At 41.7% G+C, this 24991-nt stretch overlaps 1 protein-coding gene across 6 annotated transcripts in view; it reads right to left on the reverse strand.

Annotated features, from left to right (window-relative positions):
• Positions 1 to 794: 794 nt before the first annotated feature.
• The window catches only part of PPARA (peroxisome proliferator activated receptor alpha), a 34720-nt gene continuing 10523 nt past the window's right edge, over positions 795 to 24991 (reverse strand). For 3 of the 6 annotated variants that reach the window (XM_064654029.1, XM_064654030.1, XM_064654032.1), the window contains 6 exons: positions 17268 to 17512; positions 15457 to 15617; positions 13967 to 14105; positions 11674 to 11876; positions 8422 to 8869; positions 795 to 8244 (listed from right to left, as the gene is read on the reverse strand). In XM_064654029.1, the coding sequence (XP_064510099.1) occupies positions 7997 to 8244; positions 8422 to 8869; positions 11674 to 11876; positions 13967 to 14105; positions 15457 to 15617; positions 17268 to 17475 (1407 nt within the window). In that variant the 5' untranslated portion in view covers positions 17476 to 17512 and the 3' untranslated portion in view covers positions 795 to 7996. Of the gene's footprint in view, positions 8245 to 8421; positions 8870 to 11673; positions 11877 to 13962; positions 14106 to 15456; positions 15618 to 17267; positions 17513 to 20130; positions 20338 to 24991 lie in introns of those variants that run through there. The other 3 variants (XM_064654031.1, XM_064654034.1, XM_064654033.1) reach the window with 3 other exon arrangements.

The raw sequence follows: 24991 nt of genomic DNA on the forward strand, positions 1-24991 counted from the left end.
CACATCAAGTTTATGCTTTACAATAAAGGTGGCTTCCTTTTCACTTTCACTTCAGTTAATCTGGACATAGAAGAGTTCCATTAATAAACTCAATTCTTTCTGAACTGGGCAATTAAACTGCACCTAAAATAGGGATGTCAGAAACAGTTTCAGTTAAAAAAGGAGTAAAAAGATGTTACAGAAACAGCAGTTTCTTTAGCTCAAAAGTTAGCTTCTCAGTTATCTGTTTTGACTGTCTTAAAAGATGATTTAGGTGGCTTTTCCGTAAAACCAGAGTCACACACCCTAAGGATATGTTTAGAAAGCTCCCTAATCACAAAATCACCTTTTTTACTCAAGTTTTTGTTGGTCATTGGTTCAGAACCTGTTACTGCATTGGTTAACATCTCTTTTTTTTTTCAACTCATCCATGCATATAATTTGTCATAGGACAACATCTAAACCTGATCATTTTAGTAGAATGAACATGTCTCTGTTAAAAGAAGTCATCATTATTTCAATGAGTTAGTTTTAGTTATTAGGACATTTGAGTGTCCTTTCTTTTTTCTGGACTTAGTATTTCGGTGTCCTCTGTTAAGGACTGGAATTTCTCGCAGTGACTAGAGGAGCAATAATGGACCTATTTGCTCCATTTAAAAATGGAGCCTTTTTAAGCTCCAAGTGCTTTAAGACATAAAATATATATGTGTCTCTAATTGTGGGAAAAAAAGATCCATGTTAGAAGTCAACATTTCAGATACCTTTTTGCAGTGGGTTCCTTTCCTGGAAATAAAAGATTAGCACAGAACATTAAATTCACTTTTAAAAATACTTTATTTTTCTTACAACCATTAAGGCAAAACCGTATTTCAAATAAGGTTGTTTACATTCAGTCTGAAAGGATTACTTTTTTAAAGCACATAGGTTCCTACCAGGCTCTATACAAACACTGTGAATTCAACCTCTTATTTTTAAAGAAGACAAAAAAAATCAGAATGTAAAAAAGAAAAAAAATGTTTAGTTCAAGTTTTTATCCTAGATCAGTAGGCTGGTAAGGTTTGAGAAGTGTCATTGTATTTAGCTAAATGTAACTTTTACATTCACAAGTGCAAGATACATTTTCTTTCCTAAAAATCCCTGTGAGACCAGAGCTTTCATTTGTCCTTGGAAGTGTCATTTGCATTGTTCTGACAGAGAGAAACTTGGGAACTTGGCTTGAATTAGTGGTTTTTGCTGGGAAACAAGCATTCCATGAGAATTAGCTTTGACTACTCCATGCAAGAAATGTCTGCTCTTTCTAAGTTCTGTGTTTACTGCAATTAAATGTATCCAAACCTCTAAAAACAGGTGACTGGAAACAGTGAGCTGGTTGGTGGTTTTTTTTTCCTCTTTAATATTGCTGTTTTGATTTAATAAAACACTCATTAGCTCTAGTGCTTAGGGTTTGGCAGCATTACAACACTGTGCTTTTTCTGTGCCATACCAGCTAACAGACCAGTTAAGATGTGCGAGGGGGCCTTAACATCATGACGGAATTAAGCTGTGCTGTTGCATTCCTAAAGAAGATTCGGAGCAAGTAGGAAACAGCAGGAGCCACACAGGATGCAGCTCACCCCAGAAGCTCCTAAGCCAGACTTTGTCCAGCTGCCGAGGGGGAGTTCTTGTGCAAACACATCCTGCTGGAACGCTGATTAGATTGGTTATCACCACAGAGGCAAGTGAAGCCATGGATGTTGCTCCTCTCCTGGGGGCCGAGGCACTGTGTCCCGTGGGGACGTGCTGTGTGGGGACAGCACCGGGTGCTGTGTGGGGACAGCACTGGGTGCTGTGTGGGTGAGTCACCCCCGGGGTGTGGAGCCCTGCCCAGCTCTGCAGCACATCCCAGACGGGCTGAGGACGCCGCACTCCAGGTGGCACGATGGCAACACGGCAGCAACACGGCGGCAACATGGCAGCAACACGGCAGCAACACAGCAGCAACACAGCAGCAACACAACAGCAACACGGCAGCAACACGGCAGCAACACAGCAGCAACACAACAGCAACGCGACAGCAACACGACAGCAACACAGCGGCAACACGCTGCTCGTGTGCTGCCGGTATGTCCGTGGGTCAGGATTCTCCACCCTGCCAATCTTTTTTCTTTCAAGTGTAAAGAATGCCATGAAACTCCCTGCACTGAGCATAAGGCTGGTGTCCTTACCACGATAGGGATTATGGTACCTGCATATCCAACCTGAGAAAATATACCAAAATACTGGAAAACAACTTCAAGTACCTTTTGCTTGATCTTGCAGTCCTTACTTAAGGTCCAGCCTGTAATCAGAGTAGTCTCTTTCATGCATGCTGCCTATCCCCTGGCAGAGGCAGCTCATCTGGAACTGAGGTCCTTGCAATAGGAATTCTGTATTGAAACACCCTCGCAGTGGAATCTGACAAGATCGACTGACACAATCGGTGAAGGAGCTCAAGGAAAAAAAACCACCCCAGTTTCAGAAGCAGAAAATAGATCAAAAAACCTCTGTAAGTGCACTGGAGAAAAGAAAGGAGGAGACACCCTCCTTCAGGTGGGCTCAGTTCCAGCGGGTCTGTGTCCCAGTGTCCAGCAGTGGCTCCATCAGTACCTTTCACACGTGTTCCTGCTGCAGAGGGACTGAGGGAGGTGAGCACTGGGAATCCAGCAGAGCTTTGACAGACGTGACACAAACGCCTCAGGAGACAACACACCTCTGTGGTGACACTGATCAGGTGAATATGTCAAGTTGCAGCAATTTGAGGAAATCAAATTTTCTGTTACAAATAAAAGGCAGGAAGTACCAACGATTGCTGGAGCACTTGTAACAGATTGTGCTTGTGGTAACTGCTGTGTTTGGATTACAGCAAGATAAAAGGTAGATACCTTTGAAAGGTACCTTTGTCCCTGTATCTCATTTCCTCAGCAGCATGCTGTAGGCACAGACTGGCACACCTGCATCACAAGACACAGAATCCCCAGGAGCAGACTCCGAATTCAGTTCTAGTTAAAATCCTACAGGAACACTCCTATAGGAAAGCCAATAGTGGCATTTCAGCATTGTGCTTTGCACTGCCAAATCATGGGTTTGAAAATGCATCTACCAAAGCTGCAGCTCGCCATCAGGGCAGGGGGCAGGGAATAATCCTGAGCACACGCTCTCACTGCCAGTGAGCCACGAGTCAGGTCCTCAGAAAACACCAGCACTGGCACACCAACTGAGTGCAGCTTTTTTTTAGCTCTTTTCAGACTTCAAAGGAAAACGAGCTACCAGGCTGCAAAGCAAAGATTAATTCAGTTCTACAAACTAACTTTTGTATTGGTGAACTCAAGTTAAAAACCTCGATTTTGGGATTACAGCTCTTCCTCAACTAGACTTGCTTTTATTAAAATCAAATAAAAGGAAGTCTATGTTCTATGTGAAAATATATTTTAAATTTTTGTTACAACTGTCAACACCAAACACTGGTAACTTGCAGAATTTGTGATGTTTCTTCACAAACAATACAGCAATAAAGACCAGACAGGAATAAATAGCAATTTGTCTTTGACTTCAGCCTCTTCATCCTTAGCCCATAGAAGTAAAAGTTTCCTCACTGTACAAAAGGGTTCACAAGATAAAGTATGTAACAAATATTTAAATTAAATAATTTACAAATTTTTCTTTAAGCACCTCCGTAATTAATTTAGTCAAAGTTTATACCTTGCAATTATATTCTTGTATTTTACAAACTGAAACATGAAAAATGGTATTACATTAAATTAAAAAAATCCCACAACACATAACAATGTCAATAATCTGAGATCAAACCCACATATAATTTAAATCTCTGGTAAAAGAAGGGTAATAAAGCTGAATAAACCTAGATACAAAAACTATATGCAACCGATTATCAGGAAAGCACTTGAGATATAAGCAAGCACCAGATACCACGCTCCACCGGATCCAACACTTCCCAAAGGACGAGGGGGTTCTGGGAAGGACCATTATTTGTAAGACCTTGTGCTTGAACAGTATGGCAGCAGCTGCAAATGCATTTGTGAAGGGCAGTTGCAGATTTTCAGCTCAGTCCCGGGGAGCCTTTCAGGAGGGACAGAGCTGGAGCTGCTCCTCTGCAGCCACGGCGGGACCTTCCTCAGGGGCTCTGCCCGGGTCTGTCCAGGCTCCCCATCAGAGAGGAAGAGGAAATCCAAATTCAATCATATGTGCCCCAGCTCTCGTGATGAATAAAGCTCCCCAAGTTTCAGCAGTTTGAATAAACAAACAAATGTTTAGATGCTTATTGTAAGCTCTTTGATGTGCAGCCCTGTGCCAGCTCCCTCACGAGAACGGGCTTAGTGCAGCCGCTGGTATTTCCGAAATCTGTGCAGGACAGAAACAATGCAAAACTCTGCTCTCTGGCAACACTTCAGCTCTGAACCAAAGCTCAAAGGCACATGGAAATGGCAATTAAATACGAAATGTGGTTTCTTTAAATGCTACAAAAGATGCAGTTTCTGTAAGTGGAAACTTTCCTACCATGTGCCAACTTGTGCTTAAAACAAAAGTGGGATTTGAAGTTTAAAATGGTACAAAGTAACTGATTTTTTAAAAAGTACCTTTAAAGAAAATATTTCAGAAGGAGAGAAGAACAAACATCAGATTTCCCTAATACTTGGCACAAAACCTTCCTTTTTTTCCTTCCCCTCTGTCAAAGTACCTAGAGCACCCCAATAAATAAATAAATAACCCCCCAAACAACCCTCAAAAATGAGTAAGCTGTAGGTTTGCTGAAAACTTATGTCATACCATTGTCTCCCAGGATATTTCTCTATCCATCTGCTGTCTCTTGGCTTAAGCTCTTTGTGGTGCCTGGTTGCTAACCCGAGCTCTTCTGTGCTATGACAGTAAAACAAGTTATGTTGGTGAGAATCTGATCCAAACTGTACCTTACAAGACAGCAATTCCTTAATACATTTTAAATCCTAAAATCTGATTACTTTATTTCCCTCCATAGAAGGGGTATTTTAAAATACTAGACAATCTGTACACAGGGCAAATGCTGAAGTAATAGATCAGAAATAGATCTCAGACTAGTTCAGATTCCAAACTTTAAAAAAAAGGACACAAATTGAGCACTGTTAACATCTGCTTGGCCAAAGCCTGCTGCAGACACCTCCTGAAGGAGCAAATGCAATTCCTTAAAAGCGTAATGTAGAAATGAAGCACTTCTTTTGCCCCTTAATGCTCAGGAAGGGAATTGTGTGCCCTGTGTCACTCTTTAAGTGACTGTGGGAATGTGCACAGGGCAGCAGTGTGGGCAGTAGAACCCACCCAGAATCTTAGGCTCGTTCATATTTCTGTAATTCAGAGATGTGTTCTTTTTCTTTTTTTTCTCAATAAAGGTCTGCAATTTAATTTAAAACAGAAATAAAACGTCAGTGTCCAAGGAACTAGTCAAACATTGCTTGCTGGTTTTCAAATAACAAAAAAATTATGTGCTTTTCTAATGCTGATAATAGGACCCTGTAACAAGCAGCTGCTAAGATAGCTAAATGTTAAGTCTTGAACTGAGTTATTCTGTTTTCAATTCTTTATAGCTTTGCTGAGAATTTAAGTATTCTTAAATTATTAGGTTTTATTATTATTAAATATTTAAATTATTAAATTTTCCACGTTTTTCAAGTGTTTCACGAAAGTGTTTTAGCCACCTTTGAGAACAAGAGCAGAAAGAATAGCTGTTGGCCACACTGACAGTGTCTGGTTTTCCTGAGGACCTTCAGTACACCCAGACTATGGAACACAACTTTGAAATCTGCCCTTTGCAAGAATCGAAGCTTTGTGGGAAAAAAAATTCAAGTTACCCTTTTTTTTTTTAGAAGATAAACTTAACAGCTGGCTGCTAGAGTTTGAGTATGCCAGCCCAGAAGGGCTGATGTTTTGACAATTTTTTGCAGTAGCAATATTGTGTATCAATTCTTTCCACGCAGGATGCTGTAGGCCTGGAGCCCATAGCTCCTCAGTGCAACGGGGCTGACTGGGAGGATGAAGCAGCAGCTTAGCTGAAATCCTGTCTGTGTGTCTGAGGGCACTCTGCCTGCTGCTCTGAGACACAAAAGGCAGCCCTTTTCCCACCCACGGGGTCCTGGCAAGGCCAACGGCCTCTCCATGGAGTGTCTGGGGCCTGTTCTTCCTGCTGCTGGTTGGCAGCAGCCAAGGGGAGGAAGTTTTGTGCACATGCATTTACTCTTCCTATCCTGCCCCAGATGGTCACAAAATTTGAGGCCTATGCTTCAGTATTTTACACTAAATATACCTGACACTAAAGCCTCTGCTCATGACCCTCTCCCAAGTTGCCTTTAAACCTGTAATTTATCCAGTGTCCATAGGCCTGGACAGAAACAAGCATTGCCACTGAGATAGGGGTCACACTGTGATGTTCTCACTTCATCAGTCTCACTCAGTTCTTGCAGTGAAGACTCTGGTGTCTCCAAATGTGTACAGTTAAACAAATACAAAGTGTCCTCCTGTGCCACTGAAAGCTCAGCTGTAGTGAAAATGCTCAGGTTGCCTCCTGAGACCTTGGTGCTATGAAACAGAAAGTAAAATTAGGAAATAATAATGTGCAGTTACCATATTAAAGAAACAAAAAGGAACAGAAATAGCAGTGCCTTGCATGCAGCTGTCACTTCTGGGCAGTACTGTCTGAGGAAAGAGCCCTTAAAGAAATGAGGACATTTCCTTATGGCTTATCTTGTATCAGGAGTAAGGTGCAATTGTAAAAATCAGAGTTCATCTTAGGAACACGACAGACTTACTCTCAGCTGTGCTGTCTTTCCTATTATTACACAGTCCGACACCTACAGACACTGTTCTTGGTAATATTGTCACCTTATCCCCGAGGACAAACAACGGAGCCAATGCTTCTATCAACAAGGCCTAAGAAGGAATAGAAAGTAATATATCCAGGTGGATAACTGGAAACAATGAAGCAGTGTATTCATCAGAAAAGCAAGCAGGTCCAAACAACTACAATACACTTGTATGTATGTATGAGAAGGTGCTTTTTCTATCTAATCATTCCTTCACAGTCAGCAGGAATCACTGCACCAGAATGCTGTGAAGGTGACATTCTTTTTTTTCTGGGCTAGGATCAGATTTTTCAATCTCTCCAAAACTCTTGCTAATTCAAAAGAGTATTTCTAATTCAAAACTGCATCTTGAGCTGTAACAAGTTCTCCAAAATATACAGGGTATATGATACATTTTACCTCAGGGACATTCCCACATTTCCTTAAAACACTTCCGAAAAAAGGAGTTCCATCACTTTATCACGTTTACTCTTCAAAGAAACACCCGTTGGAGCAGCTCTGCAGTATTTTAGATAGCTATTTGGATTTTGTTTCATTTCATAAAAGAACCATCTTTTAAACATGCTAATCCTAAGGTATGCCAAGGTAACACTATGTGAAGCTGTGCATCATCTAATGGAATTAAAGCAGCAGTGGATCAAAGGTCTTTCCAATCTTTAAGAAGTGTATGGACAGTAATATCCAGCCATTTGGTACACCTAGACTAGGAAAAACTGTTAGCTGGTTTCAGTAATTACCATTAGGCAAAAGTGCATCGTCTTTCTGATTGTGCATACACCTGGAGGGAGATGGCTGAATTTGTTATATTAACTCTAAAATGACTAAGCCAAGAGGAAATAAAATTTTGTTCATTTCTGTTACTTAATATTCTGATTTATTACACAAATATGTATTCCTTACCAATCTTCAAATTTCCAAATAAAAGAACCATTGTAAGACACTTCATTGAGCACTCTGACCAGCACTTTTTTGCAGAACTCTTTCAAAAGAAGGCAAAAGATCCCAAACCAAAAGAAGTGTAACACTCCAGTTCCCCAGTCTTAGATTTTTCCTTCTCTGGGCTGAGTGAACAGCACGTGACTGTGCAAGTAGTTTTGCTCCCATCTGTATTTCTGTGTCTTTAAATATTGTGAAAAAAATACTAAAAATCCTTAATACATATCCCTGTAGATTTCCTGTAGTAAAGGGTGTAAATGTGCATCAGATTCAGTCTTCTTGATTATCTGAACGAGCTGAGCGTGCTCTGTGACAAGCTGTCGGAGGTCAGCCATTTTCTGGAGAAGTTTGGGGAAGAGGAAGGTGTCATCAGGATGGTTGGTCTGCAGGTGAAGTTTCAGTACGTGCACAATGCTCTCCTGCATTTTTTCAATGTGTCCTACATTTACGAGACCGGGACGATCTGTTCTCAAAACAAGCAAAAGAATACATGTCATGATGGTATAATGACTCAGGAAAGCACAGTTAGAGGTAGAAGTGAATCTTCAAGAAGGGTAGAAGCTTTTCCATTAAAATTATTAATTCATGTGAGGGAAATTGTAAGATGTACTGCCTTAGAGAACAAATATGTAATGCTTACCTCCACAGCAAATGATGGCAGCAACAAAAAGGGATATATCGCTGTCATCCAAATCCAGTGCATTGAATTTCATTGCAAAATCAAATTTTGGCTCCATTATATCACAGAATGGCTTTCTCAGGCTTTTCAGGAACTCCCGGGTTATAAACCCATTCCCATAGGCCACCAGCATCCCGTCCTTGTTCATCACAGAGGCCAACATGGCAAATATGGCTTCATAAACCCCGTATTTCAACAGCGTCACCTGATCGTTCAAGTCCAGGCTGGAGAAGCCAGGGATGGATTTGGCAAACTCAGTGAGTTCGGTGACGGTCTCTACAGACGTGCACTGGCAGCAGTGGAAGATTCGAACCTCTGCTTCCTTGTTCTGAATCCCATTGGCTACCAATTTTGCCACCAGGGTCTTCTCTGCCATACATAAGGTGTCCATATCATGGATAACAAATGGCTACAGAGCAAAAAAAAAACCCACTAATTTAGTTATTAAATAAAGGCTATTAATCATTGGCTTCCTAAAGAGTAGGAATTTTGATGAACTTTGATTTACGTGCTAATCTTTCCTATTTCTGCATCAAGAGAAACACTGCATGACAGAACTACAAACTGCAATACCTAACAAGTCTGCTCTGCAAACAATACTGCAAAGTGTATGGCCTGTCTTTAATTTAGTTTGATCTAACAGTTATAGTGAAGCTCCAGCAGTCCTGGGCTTAGTATGCATATACCCACCTCAAAGCAAGTCCCAGCAGGTTCACAAAAGACTTGTATTACCTTCTCCAGAAGCCCAGGCCACTCTGTCTACACTCCTATCGATTCCTAAACTAACTACACCTGATGCACATCGTGATGCTTTCCTGAGGTATCCTAGGGGGAATACAGACAGTCATTTCAACAGAGGACCGGAATGTGAACCCTGCATTACTCCTGTGTTTCGCTATCAGATTTTCAGAAACCATGTCCCAGCTGTCCCACCTTTCTAACTGCAGCTGGTGCTGCATCATCTCTAAACACAGAATCCCACCAGAATGTCAGACAACACAACATTTGGTCTTTTCCATAGCCCCCTTTGTTTAGAGAGGTATGTGCGTTACAAACTGACAAGCCACTCTCTCAAAACATCCTATCAAAAGCAGCATTCAGCCTTTCTTCAGAATAATCACAACTCAAAAATATTTTGATACAGATCTGCAGAGTAATAATCCAAACAAAGGGCAATCCACTAAAGAAAAACAACAAACCTCAAAGCTTCCCAGCCTAGTAGAGTCATGGCAACTGACCTTGAACAGAAATCTAGTTCCATACACACCAAGCACCTTTCCTCTGCTGTTCTGCTCATCTCAGATTAAACACCACGAGAAGCACTTGGTGGTCTGTTAGAAACTCATAGGATTTATTTATTTCACTCAGCAAACTGTCAAACAGGTGAGTTTCCTATGGTTGTCCACTTCTGAAATGCTTAACTCAACTACATATTCCATCTCTCACTAGCACAGAGCAGAACTTTCTCTGGGCAGGTGGATATGAGTGCAAAGTGACAAAGCAAGAAACCCAGCACATCTCTAAATCCTTTCAAAGATGTACACTACCTTACACACAGTTTTTGGAATTTATCATCATTTCACTATGCAGAAAAAAGGTATGGCCAAGGACTTAGGAGCTAAATTTAAAAAAATTACACCTTAGTATCACGAGAAACGCTTGTTCATTCTGAAATTAATTGCAGCTGTGCCATAAATTAGGATTCACTGAAATCAGCTGTTAATGTACAGCTTCAAAACAGGTGGGTTGCTAATTGCAAGCAACAAACCCCTTCTTTCAAAATTTGTTTTTCTGCTAAAAAGTCGAAAGAAAATTAAAACGTTTGTTTTCTCAAGAGATGCTGAAATAGGTTAAAAACCCTCTCCTTTTCCCTGCACACTGAAAAATTTGGAAGCTTAACACAGTAGGTCTGATTTCTCCCTAATTGTTCCGTGTACACTCCCCTGACACGTGAGGCACCACGGGTGCTCCGGCGTGGGGCTGTGATCACACACATGCAAACACAAGGGCTGGGCTGCTCTGGGACCCAGCCCTGCATGTGTGACACACCTTGTGCCTTATGGCTCTGACAGCTGGGGACAAGCAGGAAAGGGACTTTCTGCAGAAACCCACTCAGGGAGCTGTTAAAGGTGGTATTTGCTGTAGCCTTATGGTAGCTTCTACCCCCTAAAATGTTTAAGCCTGTGCTTAATTTTATACATCTCTTTAATGCAATGAAAAAGCCTGAGATAATTCATGTGTCTCTCTTTTAATGCAGAAAGCTGTAAGCTTGGCAGGACTAGACTGCAATATGCCAAATTCCATAATGTAGAAGACAGCTTGCTTGCAATTTTTGTAACACTCATCCCCACACTTACATGGTTTTCATTATGGCATACAAAAAACTCTTCCCTGCAAGTTTTTACTGAAACTGAAGTTGTTGGTAAAATAAGATACTTATCTTCTACATATAAGTAACAAAAATCGCAACGGAACGTAATAAATATGCAAAAAGTGAAACAAGCCAGTCCTTACAACCATTATACACTCTCCTCTGCTACAAAACAAAAAGCAGGTGGATAGCATTAGGTAGACCTTGCCTATATTATCCTGAAAGAAACATAACTTCTACAGCATATGTGTCTTCACAGCCTCGCTCCTGCCTCTCAAAGTAACTGTACAGCAAAGAGCAGGAGGGCTGGGGGAGGAAATGGCCAGCACTGGAAACAAAAAAATCACAGACTCATTTTCTTTCCCCTCCTGCTATTAATATTGTTCTGATTACAATAAAAGTCATGCAGAGCTCCTGTACAGCCTACAAGATAATAGTATTTATTCTGGCATTTGTGACAGAAAAACATTATAATTTTTTTTTCCCACTGTCATAATAGGAAATTAATTTTGAGCCATTTCTCTCCTATCAAGAGCTATTCACATTCAGATGTCACTTTCTTTTTTGATTAAGAATTAATTTTCATTCCCTTGTGTGTCTGTTACAATTTAATATTATGAGTTTCCACTTACAACTCAATCATCTGACTTTCCTAAAGCTTCTTACTGTTCTTTTAGGGGTTAAAAACAACCATATTAGTACAGGTATTCTTTTAGAATATTTCATGTCTGTAGGAGCGTGATATTTATTTTCAAAAAGATTTGCTAAAGAGTTTAACAAATTATTATGATCACCTTATGTACTTGCCAGCTTTATCCTAAAGTAGCAGAAAAAGTACTTACCGGATTGTTATTGGTTTTCCCTGCAAGGATGATTCTGGCTTTAACCTTGTTCATATTGAAGTTTTTCAGGTAAGCATCATGAATTCTTTTGGCAAGTGATTTAAGATCTGCCATTTCTGAATCTTCTACGTAATTTTCACCTGTTAGAATTTCTGCTTTCAGCTTGGCCTTCTCAGACCTTGGCATTCTTCCAAAACGTATTGCTGATGGGAAGACACAATTGTAAAACAAACTTCAGTTATAAAGAAATTAAAGGCTTTTACCATTGCTGATTAGAGTAGTGAGACTTCCTGTCTAGAAAAACTGAGGTGGAGGTGAAGAAATCTCCTCCTTTCCAACACAGTTAGTGGTGACTAATACAGTAGGTTAGTGTATTAGGAAATGAGATGTTTCAGCACACAAACTGGTATCTGCAGAGAGGTAGAACACATGCCTTTTCCCTCCTACATTGCCTAGGTACTCGTATTTTGTTTTCTCCTTATTGTGTTCTACAGCTCCCAGCGTGAAACTCAAAGTCCACGCTGGGAATTGCAACCAGCTGAGTGAACTCCTGGCAGGAGCTGGCAGGGAGCACACACCCCAGCTGCAGAGCTGCAGCAGAGCCCAGCCCAGACCCGCTGCTGGCTCCCAACACGCCTGGGTACGGACGTCTCCTGGTTCCTGGGCAAGTGCTCTTGCCATTTAGCTATAAACCAGGTATGTCCACCTCCTTGGGTTTCAGTTTCAAACCAAACAGCTCCACTTTAGAAAGGGCCTTACCCTTGGGAGGCGTGCAAGGGTTTGAGATGGCTCATACAGCCAGTGACTTGTTCTGCATTTCAGCACCCAGGCTGGGACCTCGCTGCTTGGACTGAGCCATTCACGGGCACAGGCAGCACTAGGCCTTACACATGCCCAGGGCATCTTCTCATGAAGGAGGTGACTCTAGACATGATCTGACATACAGCTGTGGACTTCAGTGGAAGTCCAACATGGAAGGCCTGTTTGGAATCTGGCTTAGGTGCTTCCTTCCCCTTAGGGGTGGGTCATCACAGCAATCCAATGAAAAGTGGAAGAACACCTGCTCTAAACCCAAACGTACAGTTTTAAGGTCGTGGCTGTAAATTTAGTTCTAGCTTTTTTCCTGAGAAATACTGCCAGTGTCTTAGTAGAGTGAAACAGCTTCAAATGGATGTCAGTGCCTGCCAACTGGCACAGCTCCCTGCTCAGCTCCCGATGTCACTCCGCTGGCTGGCACGCTCTCCCCGAGTCTGCTGCTTCAGGATGGTTATCACCAGTCTTGCAGAGACTACCAACCACCTCCCAATGGACCTCAGTCTCAGTCAGGACTCACCACAAGGGAGCAGAACCAGAAAGTCAACTCTCCTGATGCCTCCTGCTGGGACTCCTGACTACAATGTCATAAGCAGCTTCCCCAACCGTGTTCCCACCCCAGCTATCCAGACTGCATAGTTTCCTTAGGAAGTTTGTCTCCTAACCCACAGCTTCTCACCTAGCCCAGCATTTTCACTCACTTCCAAATTGCACCTGCCCCCAAGTTCAGCCCTGGCAATACCTGACCTATGTAGGAAAAGCAAACTACAGTCATCTGGCCAACAAAATGTGCTTTCTCATGGCTTGGCCTCTCCCTCTCACCCATGTTGCTCAACAAGCTGTGTCCTGCCTCGTGGGTTGAAACTGGCCTGTAAGCCACAGGCTTACCACCCTTATCTTGAATCACTAACACAAACAACAATATAACTTTTAAACTGGGTATCTAAATGCTCTGAATTTTTACCATTCTATTTATCAAACAACCTACTGGATTCTTGTGCCACAGCCAGCACAGACCTTCACCCTCCCACCCCCTCCCCACTTTCTGAACCATCTGCCCAAGAGCTTTTGCACTGTAACCTGAAAAATAATGAAGTCTGCTTTCCTACAGATTTCTATCCTACGTCATTCCCTCTCACAATGAGCTAGTTGTTCTCCTCCTACTCCTCTACAAAGCCCTTGATCAGAATTCTTCCAGTACTGAAATTTGTTTCAATTGGAGTACTGGTGCCAAAGTTCTGGGTGAAGAAAGCAAATAAATGAACATTCATATGGACAAACTGACATCCAGCACAACTGTGTAAAGCTCGTAGTGGCACATTTGGCAGCTCTGTACCAACTACATGAACCCACCGGGGAAACTGGTGTCCCCTGCCGCAATCTGTCCCGGAAAAAATCTGAGTAAAAACACTATCCAAGTGCCTGCTTCCAGCAGCAGGCTCTGGGTGGGAACAAACAAATTAAGGGCACTCTTACCTACCATTATGTGACATTCCAACTGAAAGGCACTTTTGAAAACGACAGTACTGGCACTTATTACGATTTTTTTTCTGAATTTTGCAGTTGCGATCACATTTATCATAGACGAGTTTTAAACGAATTGTTCTTCTAAAAAAGCCCTATAAAAAGTTTAAAAAAACAATATGTAATGTTAAAGAATGCTGACTATTAAGCTTCAATCATACAGGTAATTGTTTTTCTTTCACTGTTTATTGCTGTGACTGGCAGAACAATTCCCAAGGTGTATGTAACCTGTCTAGAAGCACGAACACACGCAGTGCAGTGGCCGTCCAGGGGCAGGTTCAGAGTGGAGAACACGAAAGGAGGGAGCAGCTCTCAACCCTCTCTCCTGGGGGAAAGAACCAAGAACCCAGAGTACCTGAGCAGATTTGCACTTAGGGATGAAGCAAAACAGTCACATTTTGCTTTTGTTTGTGTTCTCTCAGTGTCCTCTGCCAGAAATACCCTTCATCTTCCACAGTGTAAGTCACACACACACAGAGAACCACCAGGTTTTCTTCACCCAGCACATGTGAGGGGTATGAGGACACAGCACAGGGCACAGAAGTGCCAAGGACACACAGCTGAGTGTTGCAGCACAGCCTCTACCCCAACAGCTCTCACCACGACGTCTCAGTGCTGGCTACAAACTCTGAAACCACGGGGTCAGCAAACCCACAGCCAACCCAACCTTGTGTGTCACATGCCAACAACACGGCATTTAGGCTGGGGACACACCTGGCTGGGGACTGCTCCCCCACCTTGAGCAGATATTCTGCATTATTCCCTACCATTTATATTCACGTGATCATATTCTGACATGGTGCATGAAAGAAAACTGTACACAGAGACCACTTCTCTCCTCTCGTACTGTAATGCAGAAAAAAATCGAAAACTAAAACATCAGATGGAAAAGAAAAGAATCTTATAATTCATGGGCCATATTACCCCAAAAATGATACATCAATGATGAGAGTAATTTGCCCCAGAGACATGCCCTGGCCCCAAAGCTACAAGAGGCACAATGCCAAGTGATTCAGGCACAATGAATCTCATCTCAGGAGATGAGAAATTGGGACTTGTCACTGTTACAGTGGAGCCGTAGCAGACTGGCACACTCCTTGCAGCCATACTGCCAACACAACCCAAACACCAGTGGAGCAGGAAGGCTTTCAGTTTTGGTCACAGTTTGGTGTTTTCAGTTGTTTTAGTGCTTAACTAACTATACCCAGAAAAGCAGTGTTAAAATGATCATTGCAAATGGCTCCTACTTGACAAAGGGCTGCTATTGAGTGACGGTGTCTGAACAATTTACTTCGGAAAAAGGATCACAGATGTGTTTATATTTAAATAATTGTAATGGCTAGAACTGTCACAACCAAACATTTCTGTGCCAAATGTTTATGCTCATATTACCCCGTACATAAAGCAACGTGATTTAGGTTCTTAAGAAGAAAACGATGACTGTACCTTACAGCCTTCACAAGCATGTACTCCATAATGGTAGCCTGAGGCTTTATCCCCACAAATTCTACATTCAATGTTTAATGCTCCACTGGATGATTCATCTATGCTACCTGGAGCTGTGGCAAAATTAATGGATGAAGGACTGGATGCTGGTGAAAGGGTGTCTAAAAGAAAAAGGAACACTTCATAAATACTATACTATCCAGGTTGATACAATTTCTAAATTAAATTAAAACCACACAAAAAATGAGCTTTTTCTAAAAAATAATCTCGAGTTAACAGTCATTAAATGAACTAATAATTTAACCATAAGTCTTTGAAAAATAATTCATATTACCAGTGCAAACACACACAAAACACAGGGTGTACCTTGCTAATTTTTTTGATGGGACATACAATGTCAACAAACAAAAAGCTTTGCTGAAGTGACTCTGGAAACAAGAACTAGAGGGGTGATAATGGACTCAGTAAATACACACCACACTCAGATATTTTATGTTTTGCTTATAATGGGAAAAGCATTTCTTGGATTGTACAATGAAATAAACTCTCCAGATGTGTTACTAGTAGATGAAGATGTTACAAAACTAACAAGTTCCAACCTTAATTATTTCAATTAATATTTCCACCTTGTGTAAGGAAAATATTTTCTGAGGCCAGGATTTCTTCTATCTTCCATCTTGCAACTTGCACCACAAGACTTCAGCAAATTAATGGGTGTGTTATTTTAACAGACAGATTAAGAAACACTCATGAATGTAGGTCAGCAAGTATTATGTTGGAAAAAACCTTGGCATAGAACTGAGAGTTGGCATTGCCAGTGCTGCCAAGCCCACAGGCATCAGAGTCATCAAGAACAGCCTAAGCCCCAGAATTTTTTTTAAAGTGTGGTTTCTTTTTCCTTGCCTTATGGAATTTGAGCCTTGGAAGTTTACATTTTGCATCTTCTTTAATCACAAAAATAGAACATTTTGCTATGAACACTGAATACTCAAATGAGAAGGTGACACTAGAAGGTGATCTAAATCATTGTAGGGCCTGTACAGACTTACAAATAATTGCAAAACCTCCTGTCTGAAGGACTAGGTTATAAACACATACAGACACACATAAAGCACATCATAACTCCTCCTGTCCAAGGCACCCCTCTAATGAGAATGTCTGCAACCAAAAGGGAACCAAATCATAGTTCTACAAACATCCCTTTGGCCAGGAGTGCCAAGAGGCAGCTCCCCCTGCTCCCTTCCAAACTCACACAGCTCTGTTACTGCAGGGTTTGTAAGGTGGAACAGGGATCACAGGCTGGGAATCGACTGAAAGTTAAAAACCCCTAAACCCAAACCCTAATGTCAACCAACCAGAAGGTTAATTGTAAACTACTTCAAATGGCTCTACAGCTAAAAGGTTTGCAGCCCCCCAGGTTTAACAGGAACACCTCACTGACATCATCAGTGTCCCACCCCCTGCAGTGATTCCCGTGCTGATCTCTCCAGCAAAGCCTCTCACAAAGGTTTTGGACTCTGGACTGTATGAGCACTGAGACTGTAACTGGCTACTAATAATGATTTTTAAAAATTATCTTGAAAAAGATGTTGATAATAATGGTAATTTACATCAGAAACTTCATGCTACAGTCATTTTTCAGTGACATTTTTCTAACAAACTAACTTAAACTTAAATATTGAAAGACCATGCTAGAATCAGTTTATATATTTCTAGTGTCTCTTCATCATAAAAACCAATTTAAATAAGTTTTTAATTTCTATCACTATATTTTTAAAAGAAAGGTTTGTGATAAACCAAAATTCTCTTACCTGTTATGACTGAGCCATCAGATCCTGGACCATTTCCCAGTGACTGGAACTCTGTTAAGCTTAAAGCACCAGAACTATCATCACCTAGAGACTGGGAGAGGTCTTGAATGTTCTCCATATCTTGTAGGAACTCTCCAGATAAAGGGCTGTCTATATCCTCCTCCTCCAAGGGAGTAAGGGGATAGAGCTGGTTTTCAGTGTCCACCATTTTGATCAAGCAGAGCAGTCACTTAAACTTCTTTACACTGGTGAAAGAATAATTTAAAAAAAAATCAGAATATTAATATTTTTCTAAACACTTGAACCAGTTGCAGCACACTGGATACAGGAATTCTAATCCAACAGTGGAATATTATACAACATTCTGTTGCTCTGGAAGCTTTATGCAATATGAATCATCAACAACACAGAGGAAGGGGGAAATTCCCTCAAAGACTTCAATATGAATGAAAGTTATGACAAGATCAATCTGTAGATTGTTGTTTCCTCTCCATTGCTGAGAAAAGTTACAAACTGTGTAAGAAGGCACTATGCACTTCCCACCAAAAATTTATAATAAACATCAATATTCCACTCACTCTTTTTGAGTAGGAGAAAAAATGAGATGCTGTCACTAACTTGCCATCTCATACTACAAAGACCTTAGTACTAATCTATTTGCCCAACTTCTTGGAAACAGGGTAGTTTTAACTAGAAAAGGAAAATTATTCTGTATCACACAGTGCAGCAAATAAGAATATCTAGGAGACCAATGAAGGGAATTTATCTGTGATTCCCAACATCAGTTACAGACAACAGGTGTGTTTCTGTCCCAGCTGTGCTGCCAGTGAGAAGCTTCACACACTCAGCACCCCCCGTGCCCTGGGCTGATCCCACGGTTTGGGCAGAGTGAGGGGGGATCCTGCCCCTCTGTCCCCAGCTGAGACCCCTCTGCAGAGCTGCCTCCAGCCCTGGGAACAGCAGCACAAGGATGTGGAGCTGCTGGAGCGAGCCCAGAGAAGGCCCCGGAGATGCTGCCAGGGCTGGAGCCCCTCTGCTCTGGAGCCAGGCTGGGAGAGCTGGGGGGGTTCACCTGGAGAAGAGAAGGATCCAGGGAAACCTCAGAGCCCCTTCCAGGGCCTAAAGGGGCTCCAGGGGAGCTGGAGAGGGACTGGGGACAAGGGATGGAGGGACAGGACACAGGGAATGGCTTCCCACTGCCAGAGGGTAGGGTTAGATGGGATACTGGGGAGGAATTCTTGGCTGTGAGTGGTGAGGCCCTGGCACAGGTTGCCCAGAGAAGCTGTGGCTGCTCCATCCCTGGAAGTGTCTGAGGCCAGGTTGGATTCTTCAGGAATGTATGATCACATACCCAAGGCAAGTGGCACAGATTACTGCAGATAATCTGACAAAGATTTTATGGCTAAGCCTTCTGCATGCATTCAGAACAACACCTGCAATCTCACCAAGCTACAGAGACGTTTGGCAGATGAAGAGTCCTTACAAAACGTTACTTTGACAAAGAAAGAAAGAAAGAAAAGGAACCAACTGCAAACACTCCTGGTTAACATCACCAGTTATTCTCTGGCAATCCTTTCAATCTCGAACATCTTTGTACCATTTCTCTGTTGAGGCAGCATGAGTAAGCCCAGTCACACCTGGAACTAGCTGTGCTGTTTGCCCTTGGTTATCTATCAAAGTCCCTGACATAGCCAGAACACAAACTGAGAAATGAGAAATCACCTGTATGGACCTGTGAAAACAAAGTTACATTGCCAGCCCCGAGATGGAGTGATTTTGTGACCAGGGAAAAGCACCAAGAAACCTCGATGTACCTTGGGTTTGTGATGATAGCTGAGAACAACTGTTCTCCAGCAATCCAAACGAGGCTACCACATTTGTCTCCCTAAGGAGGCACCAACAAAAAAGGAAGGAAAGGAAAGGAAAGGCTTGGGAGCAGAACTCTGAACATGGCAACAGCTGCCTGGTATCGCCCAAAGTGCACCATCCTTTTCCACATTTACAGCCAGTATGAAAAATTCACCAGCCTCTTGAGCTAAATTTATATAAAAACAACCTAACAGCTAGTGAAACATAAATTAGGTGCTTCTTGTTTTAACTATTACATACCCTTTTGTACTTTCAAACACTACAAGTGAATTACAGCTGCTTAATCATTACAGCTCTTGTCAATGATTAACTGGTACCTTAGCAAGCATACCCATTTCTGAAGACTGTCAAAATACACTCATATTTTCATTACTGAAAAAGTCATAACTGATTTTTTTTATAAGCACAGAAAAACTTTAAATAATATGTCTAGTATTCATGCAGTAAACTGCCTTCTGGCTTCTCTGTGTTTTGGGCATGTTTCCACATGCATATGCTTTCCTTGGCAGGTTTCACATAATAGGCATTGATCCTTGCTTGTATGAAAATAAAGCTTCTAAAATAAAAGGGGTAGTGAGTATGAAGCTCATGTAAGTAATATTCCCAGAGAGTGTTTTGCTTTACAAAAACCTGTACGTATTACAACAGTAGATGTGGTAGCTGCAGTGTGATGATTCCACTCAGACACTTGTGTCTTTTAAGTCTTTACAAAAATTCTGTGTCACAAACATATTCCCAGAGGATTTACTTAGTTTCCCATATAATACTTTAGTCTCCATAACCCCTTTCCTACCCCTACATAAAACATGCACAAAGTAAACTGAAAACAAGAGAATAGAACATAGAAAAATAAGGACACAATTTCATGTAATTATGGTTCTAGGGTTAAACAGGCTTTACTGGTGCTCTCACACCCCATTATCTCTGAAATATGCCTATTTTCAAAGGAAGCCTTTCCCACCACCACACTGCAAATACCCACTGAGTAACTTACCTATAAACCTGGCACAGGTCTCACAGAACTCACAGATTATCCCAGAAGAGCACCTAACTGTGCAGCTATCGGCTCTTTGCCTCAGTTTTGGAAAGGGATGGAGGGACACTGAATCCCCGGCCCTTCCACATTTAATACTTGCCCCAGCAGGGGTAATCCCTGTAAGGAAACAGGTCTCTGAGATGCAAAGGTCTCTGGGGAGCAGTGCCAAAGTCTGAACTTATTGCATACACAAATTGATCGTGTAAAGGGCTTGCGTGCAAATAGCAAGGTTAAAGTTGAAACAATCATTACCTCCAGGTCACTTGGAGAATGCTGGGGCTGAAAACAGCACATGTAAAACCAGTGATTGCAGCAGATACTTCCAGAAAATTAGGCGAATAGGAAGAGCCCTGAATATGTAAGCTGCAGGATATTTCCAATATCCTGATACAACAGATAAAAAACAACTGAAAATAAAAAATTTGGCACCTAAAATGTGACACTCAGACTTCTATCTGGGAAAGGATGCACATTTTTCTTCTCTATCACATGACAATTGATTCAGTTTCCATACTCTGTAACCTTACATACTAGTAATATTTTATATTTTACCAAGTATTAAGAATCTAAGACAAAGAGAATTTACTATGCTTGTGATGAAAAATTTTCCTAAGCAACCCCTTCATCAAGACCGCCAGTTCCACACCCCTCTCCTGAAAGAACTCACACTGGAAAACTTTGTCTTTGCTCCAAGACAGCATATGCAACTTACAGGTACCCTTGCCTTTAAAACAAACCAGAATTCACATACCCTAATTTTGGAAATTGATAGTAGAACTGTAAAGGTGAGATCTTAAAAGCTACGTGAGGAAAAGTTCCATCAACTGTGATTCCGACTCCCTCCCCAGTCCCACGGCAGGGCAGGGGGGAAGAGGCTCCGTGGGGCAAAGCCAACTGGGGCAAAGCCATGACAAAGTGCTAAAACCAAGATGGGAATATTTCTTTTTTGGTTTTATATCACTTAAGCAAACCCAAGGAAAACTTATGGAGACAGGAAGCTGCGTTTCTTTGGTCCCAGGATTTTCTGTCCCCTTGGATTTTAAAAGACATTGCCTGGTGTGTATTACAGATCAGTGTCTCTGACCAGGACCACTCATCCCCCTTTTAAATGCAACCTTTCTGCTTTAACTATTCAGCTGCATTCCCAACCCGTGATTACATATACACAATTTCCTCCAATACTTTCTTTTACTTATGTAACACATTCGTTATACACTAAATAGTTCTAAAAATTGTTTGTTTTGCCAGGATTACTGTTTAAGATGTAACTAATAACAGGACAGCAACAAAACCATGCAGGAGATAATTAAACTATTTATTTCAAATTTCATATCCTCTCACTTTCGCACAGATGCAGTTACTAAGGGAGCAAAAAATGACAAGGCGGAAATTAATTTTCAGCAAACAGAAATAAGAGAGGTAATTCAGCTCACCTAGTGTCAGACAGCTCACTTAACATGTTTGGGTTGAGTGGAGCTCAATGGAATTTCCAGAGCCATGACTAATCTTCCAGGCCATGATTACATGATTACATACTAAAGACGTGGTACTTCTCAATGAGGTCCCTTCCCTGATCCAGTTCACGGCAGAGCCTTACAAATGTTAGTGCTGGCTCAATGCAGGGAGCAGAAATAAGCAGCTGGGGAGAGGGATACACATGCTGCATGGCCACCAAACAAACGTGGGTGTGCAGGCTGAGCCTCCCCTGCAGGATGCAGGGATGGGTCTGTAACCCTGGCACCTGCACTGCCTGATGGGTCTGTAACCCTGGCACCTGCACTGCCTGATGGGTCTGTAACCCTGGCACCTGCACTGCCTGCAGGAAAGAAGCCAGTGCCTCTTCAGGCCCCGGGGAGAGGTGAAAACTGCTTTGCAGATCAGGCAGCATCTTTATTAGATTAAGTGGTATTATCATCTTTTGACAGGGGCATGGAGGTCAGGATCATGCAGGCTGGTATGGGCACATCCCCCAGATACTCATCATCCTTCCAGCACTAAAACTCCCACAGAAACCCAGTAAATGGAAGATATGGGCATTTACTCTGAGTTGAAACAACATGCTCCAATAAACAACTGAAGTAAAATAATAGTTCCAATGCTGGAAACTCAAGCTGAGACTAGAATCTAGCTCAAAGAAAGTCTTCAGCTGCTTGTAAAGAATAAAACAACATCCTAGCAGCAAATGGCTTTCTAAGAGAGAATTTTAAATTCAACAAGGCCCTCAAGAACCTGGTAACTAGGAACCCAGCTCAGAACTCTTTACATTTACACTTTCTTATTAGACCAGAAATAGATTTCATCACATTTCATCCACAGCATTAGACTAGTAACTCCAGTCACTCTAGCAGACAGCTCAACTTCAGATGTAAAGGCAGACCACAGCTCTGGGTTATTGGCACACTGAGATCTGAAGCCTGTACTTAAATTAGCCCCTGCCATCCCCCTCAACAACAGGAGCCAGATTAGGCTTCATCAGCAATGGGACAGAAAGGTTGTGCAATCTTTGCCTCCAGGCTCCAAAGACAAGACTTACAGGTCTATCCCCTCAAATCTGCCCCTCTCTGCAGCCATGCTTGCTCCCTTCCACACCAACGGCCACCAGATGCATCACACAGCATTGCTCACATCTGCAGCGAGCTCCTTTTGGTAACAGAAACATCTCCTTCCTACCTCACTTCTGTACAGAGTGCAGATGGAGTTGGTGCTTGAACTCAAGCTCAAATAGGTTCAAGTCTGCACAGAACACCAGTAGGACTTGCAGATTTTTTGGTTAGTTTGGGTTTTTTCCCCTCCTCTAAATGTGAGTTTTCATCCCAAGAGTAAATGTTTTGGAGGTTTCTGCAACTGGGAATAGGAAGACTTGACTTCTCTTTCTAGTGAATGCTGAACTGAAACTAAAGTCAGAAGGAGTTATATGTCAAAGGAAAGCTTTCAAATCTCTTTTAAATCTGTGTCTGCTGAATTCTTTAAAGAGTTGTCTAGTCAGGACTTCAGTATAAATCAATAGTAATATTAGTTAACAAACTATATAATACTATATTAGGGTTATTGGCAACCTATAATGTTCTCCTTCACTTTACTATGTTCTTCAAGAAGTGTTTTTGGAGCAGTCTTTGTTGCACTTTTTTTTGTTGTTGTTGGTTGGTTGCTTTGCATTTTTTGAGTTTCTGGGCTTTCGTATTTCTTTAACTACATTATAACTCAGTCTAATCTTTAGATGATTCCAAAACCAAGCAAACACTGTAAAAGACTTAAGTGGAAAACTTTCTGTTAAAGTCTTTCATCTTGCTTCAACTTTTAAAATCCAGATGCATAGAAGTCCTGAAAAAGTGGCAATTTGTAATTGTGTGCCTCTGTTTCCATTTTATAGTCAATAATGAGCTCTGACACATGGGTCAGAATTGACTAGAAGCTTAATCTATAAATCTATAGAATAAAGATACTATTTTTAACATGGCTTTAGAAAAAAATCAGCCTGGACAACAGTATGAAGGAAGATTTTCCAATTCATTACATTAGTTATTTGCACTTAATGCAAATATTCATATTGGAGTTCATAACATCCAATATTTTTGAGGCACGACCATTGAAGAAAGTATTTTATTAACAAGAGATTCCAAAAAAAGCAACAATCATTTCTTTTCTGCAAAAAACTAAGCCGTGGCAACATTGTAGTAACCAGTACGTTTCTGAGTAGTCCCTGTTCTCTGTCATGGGCTGTCTTCCAAGTTCAGTTCCAGCAGTACCTCTCAAAGCCCACCAGAGTTTCTAAAGAACACCCTTCACTGTTCTATAAGCTTTCACACCTGCAACACACTCTCCCTTTTTCTTTTCCCCTCTCCAAAGAATCTCCAGGTTTTGCATTTCCATGTCAGTACCTCAGGTCACAGTCACATTCCACTCAAATCATCCCATACCTGGGGAGGATTCGAATGGTTATACGTGTTAATCACATCAGCCACAGCAGTCTGTGCTCCAAACTTCTCCAGACCCTAAATCCTTTGGGACAAGCCCCTGTGGGCTGTGAGGCTCACAGCACACTGCCCAGCACACAGATGCTGAACATGCACCCGTGGGGACCACAACTGCTGAGGAGCCAAGATCATGTGGGGCTGTTCTCCCTCCACGTACATCGAAAGCTGGGATTTGATTCATGGTTGATATTTGAACCAAGGCAAGGTCACATTCAGACAAACATGACATACATGTATTTGCTACTTGATCCAAGACCCAAGGTCACGTTCACACAAATGTGTCATCTGAGTATTTGCTATATTTTTATTACCCTGCTGATGAACTCAAAGCTCTTTCACTTTCCCCATGTATCCCAAAAAATCCTTACCCATTTGTTTGGTGTGCCTGAGAACTCCTCACCCATTCATTTGAAAGTCACCTCTTTTTTCTAAGTTTTGCAATACTGTACAAATGTCTGACAAGCTAATTACATTAACCAAGATTTTGAACTGATTAACAGTCAGGGACACCTCAGCTTCAGAGATCAGTGCTCAGATTGAGGCTAAATCTGGTTGCATGTTATGGCCAGAACTAAGAGAATTAAGAAAAAGGAACAAACCAAACACCCCACAAAAACTGTCTTATAAGCTGTATGCACAGATTAGATGCCCTAAACCATTATAATTTTTTTTCTAAAAATACTACACAAAAGTAAGTTTGAGTGGTGAAGTCAAAGCTGATTGTGACACGTACGGGGTTTACAAACAGCCCACGCGTTTGTCCCAACGTGCTGCTCACTGGGAACCAGATCCTTAAGACTGAATTGCAATGTTGCAATTGTTTCCTTACACATGTGATTACAGCA

This window comes from Pseudopipra pipra, chromosome 5 (assembly GCF_036250125.1).
Source record: "Pseudopipra pipra isolate bDixPip1 chromosome 5, bDixPip1.hap1, whole genome shotgun sequence".
NCBI classification, from domain to species: Eukaryota; Metazoa; Chordata; class Aves; order Passeriformes; family Pipridae; genus Pseudopipra; species Pseudopipra pipra.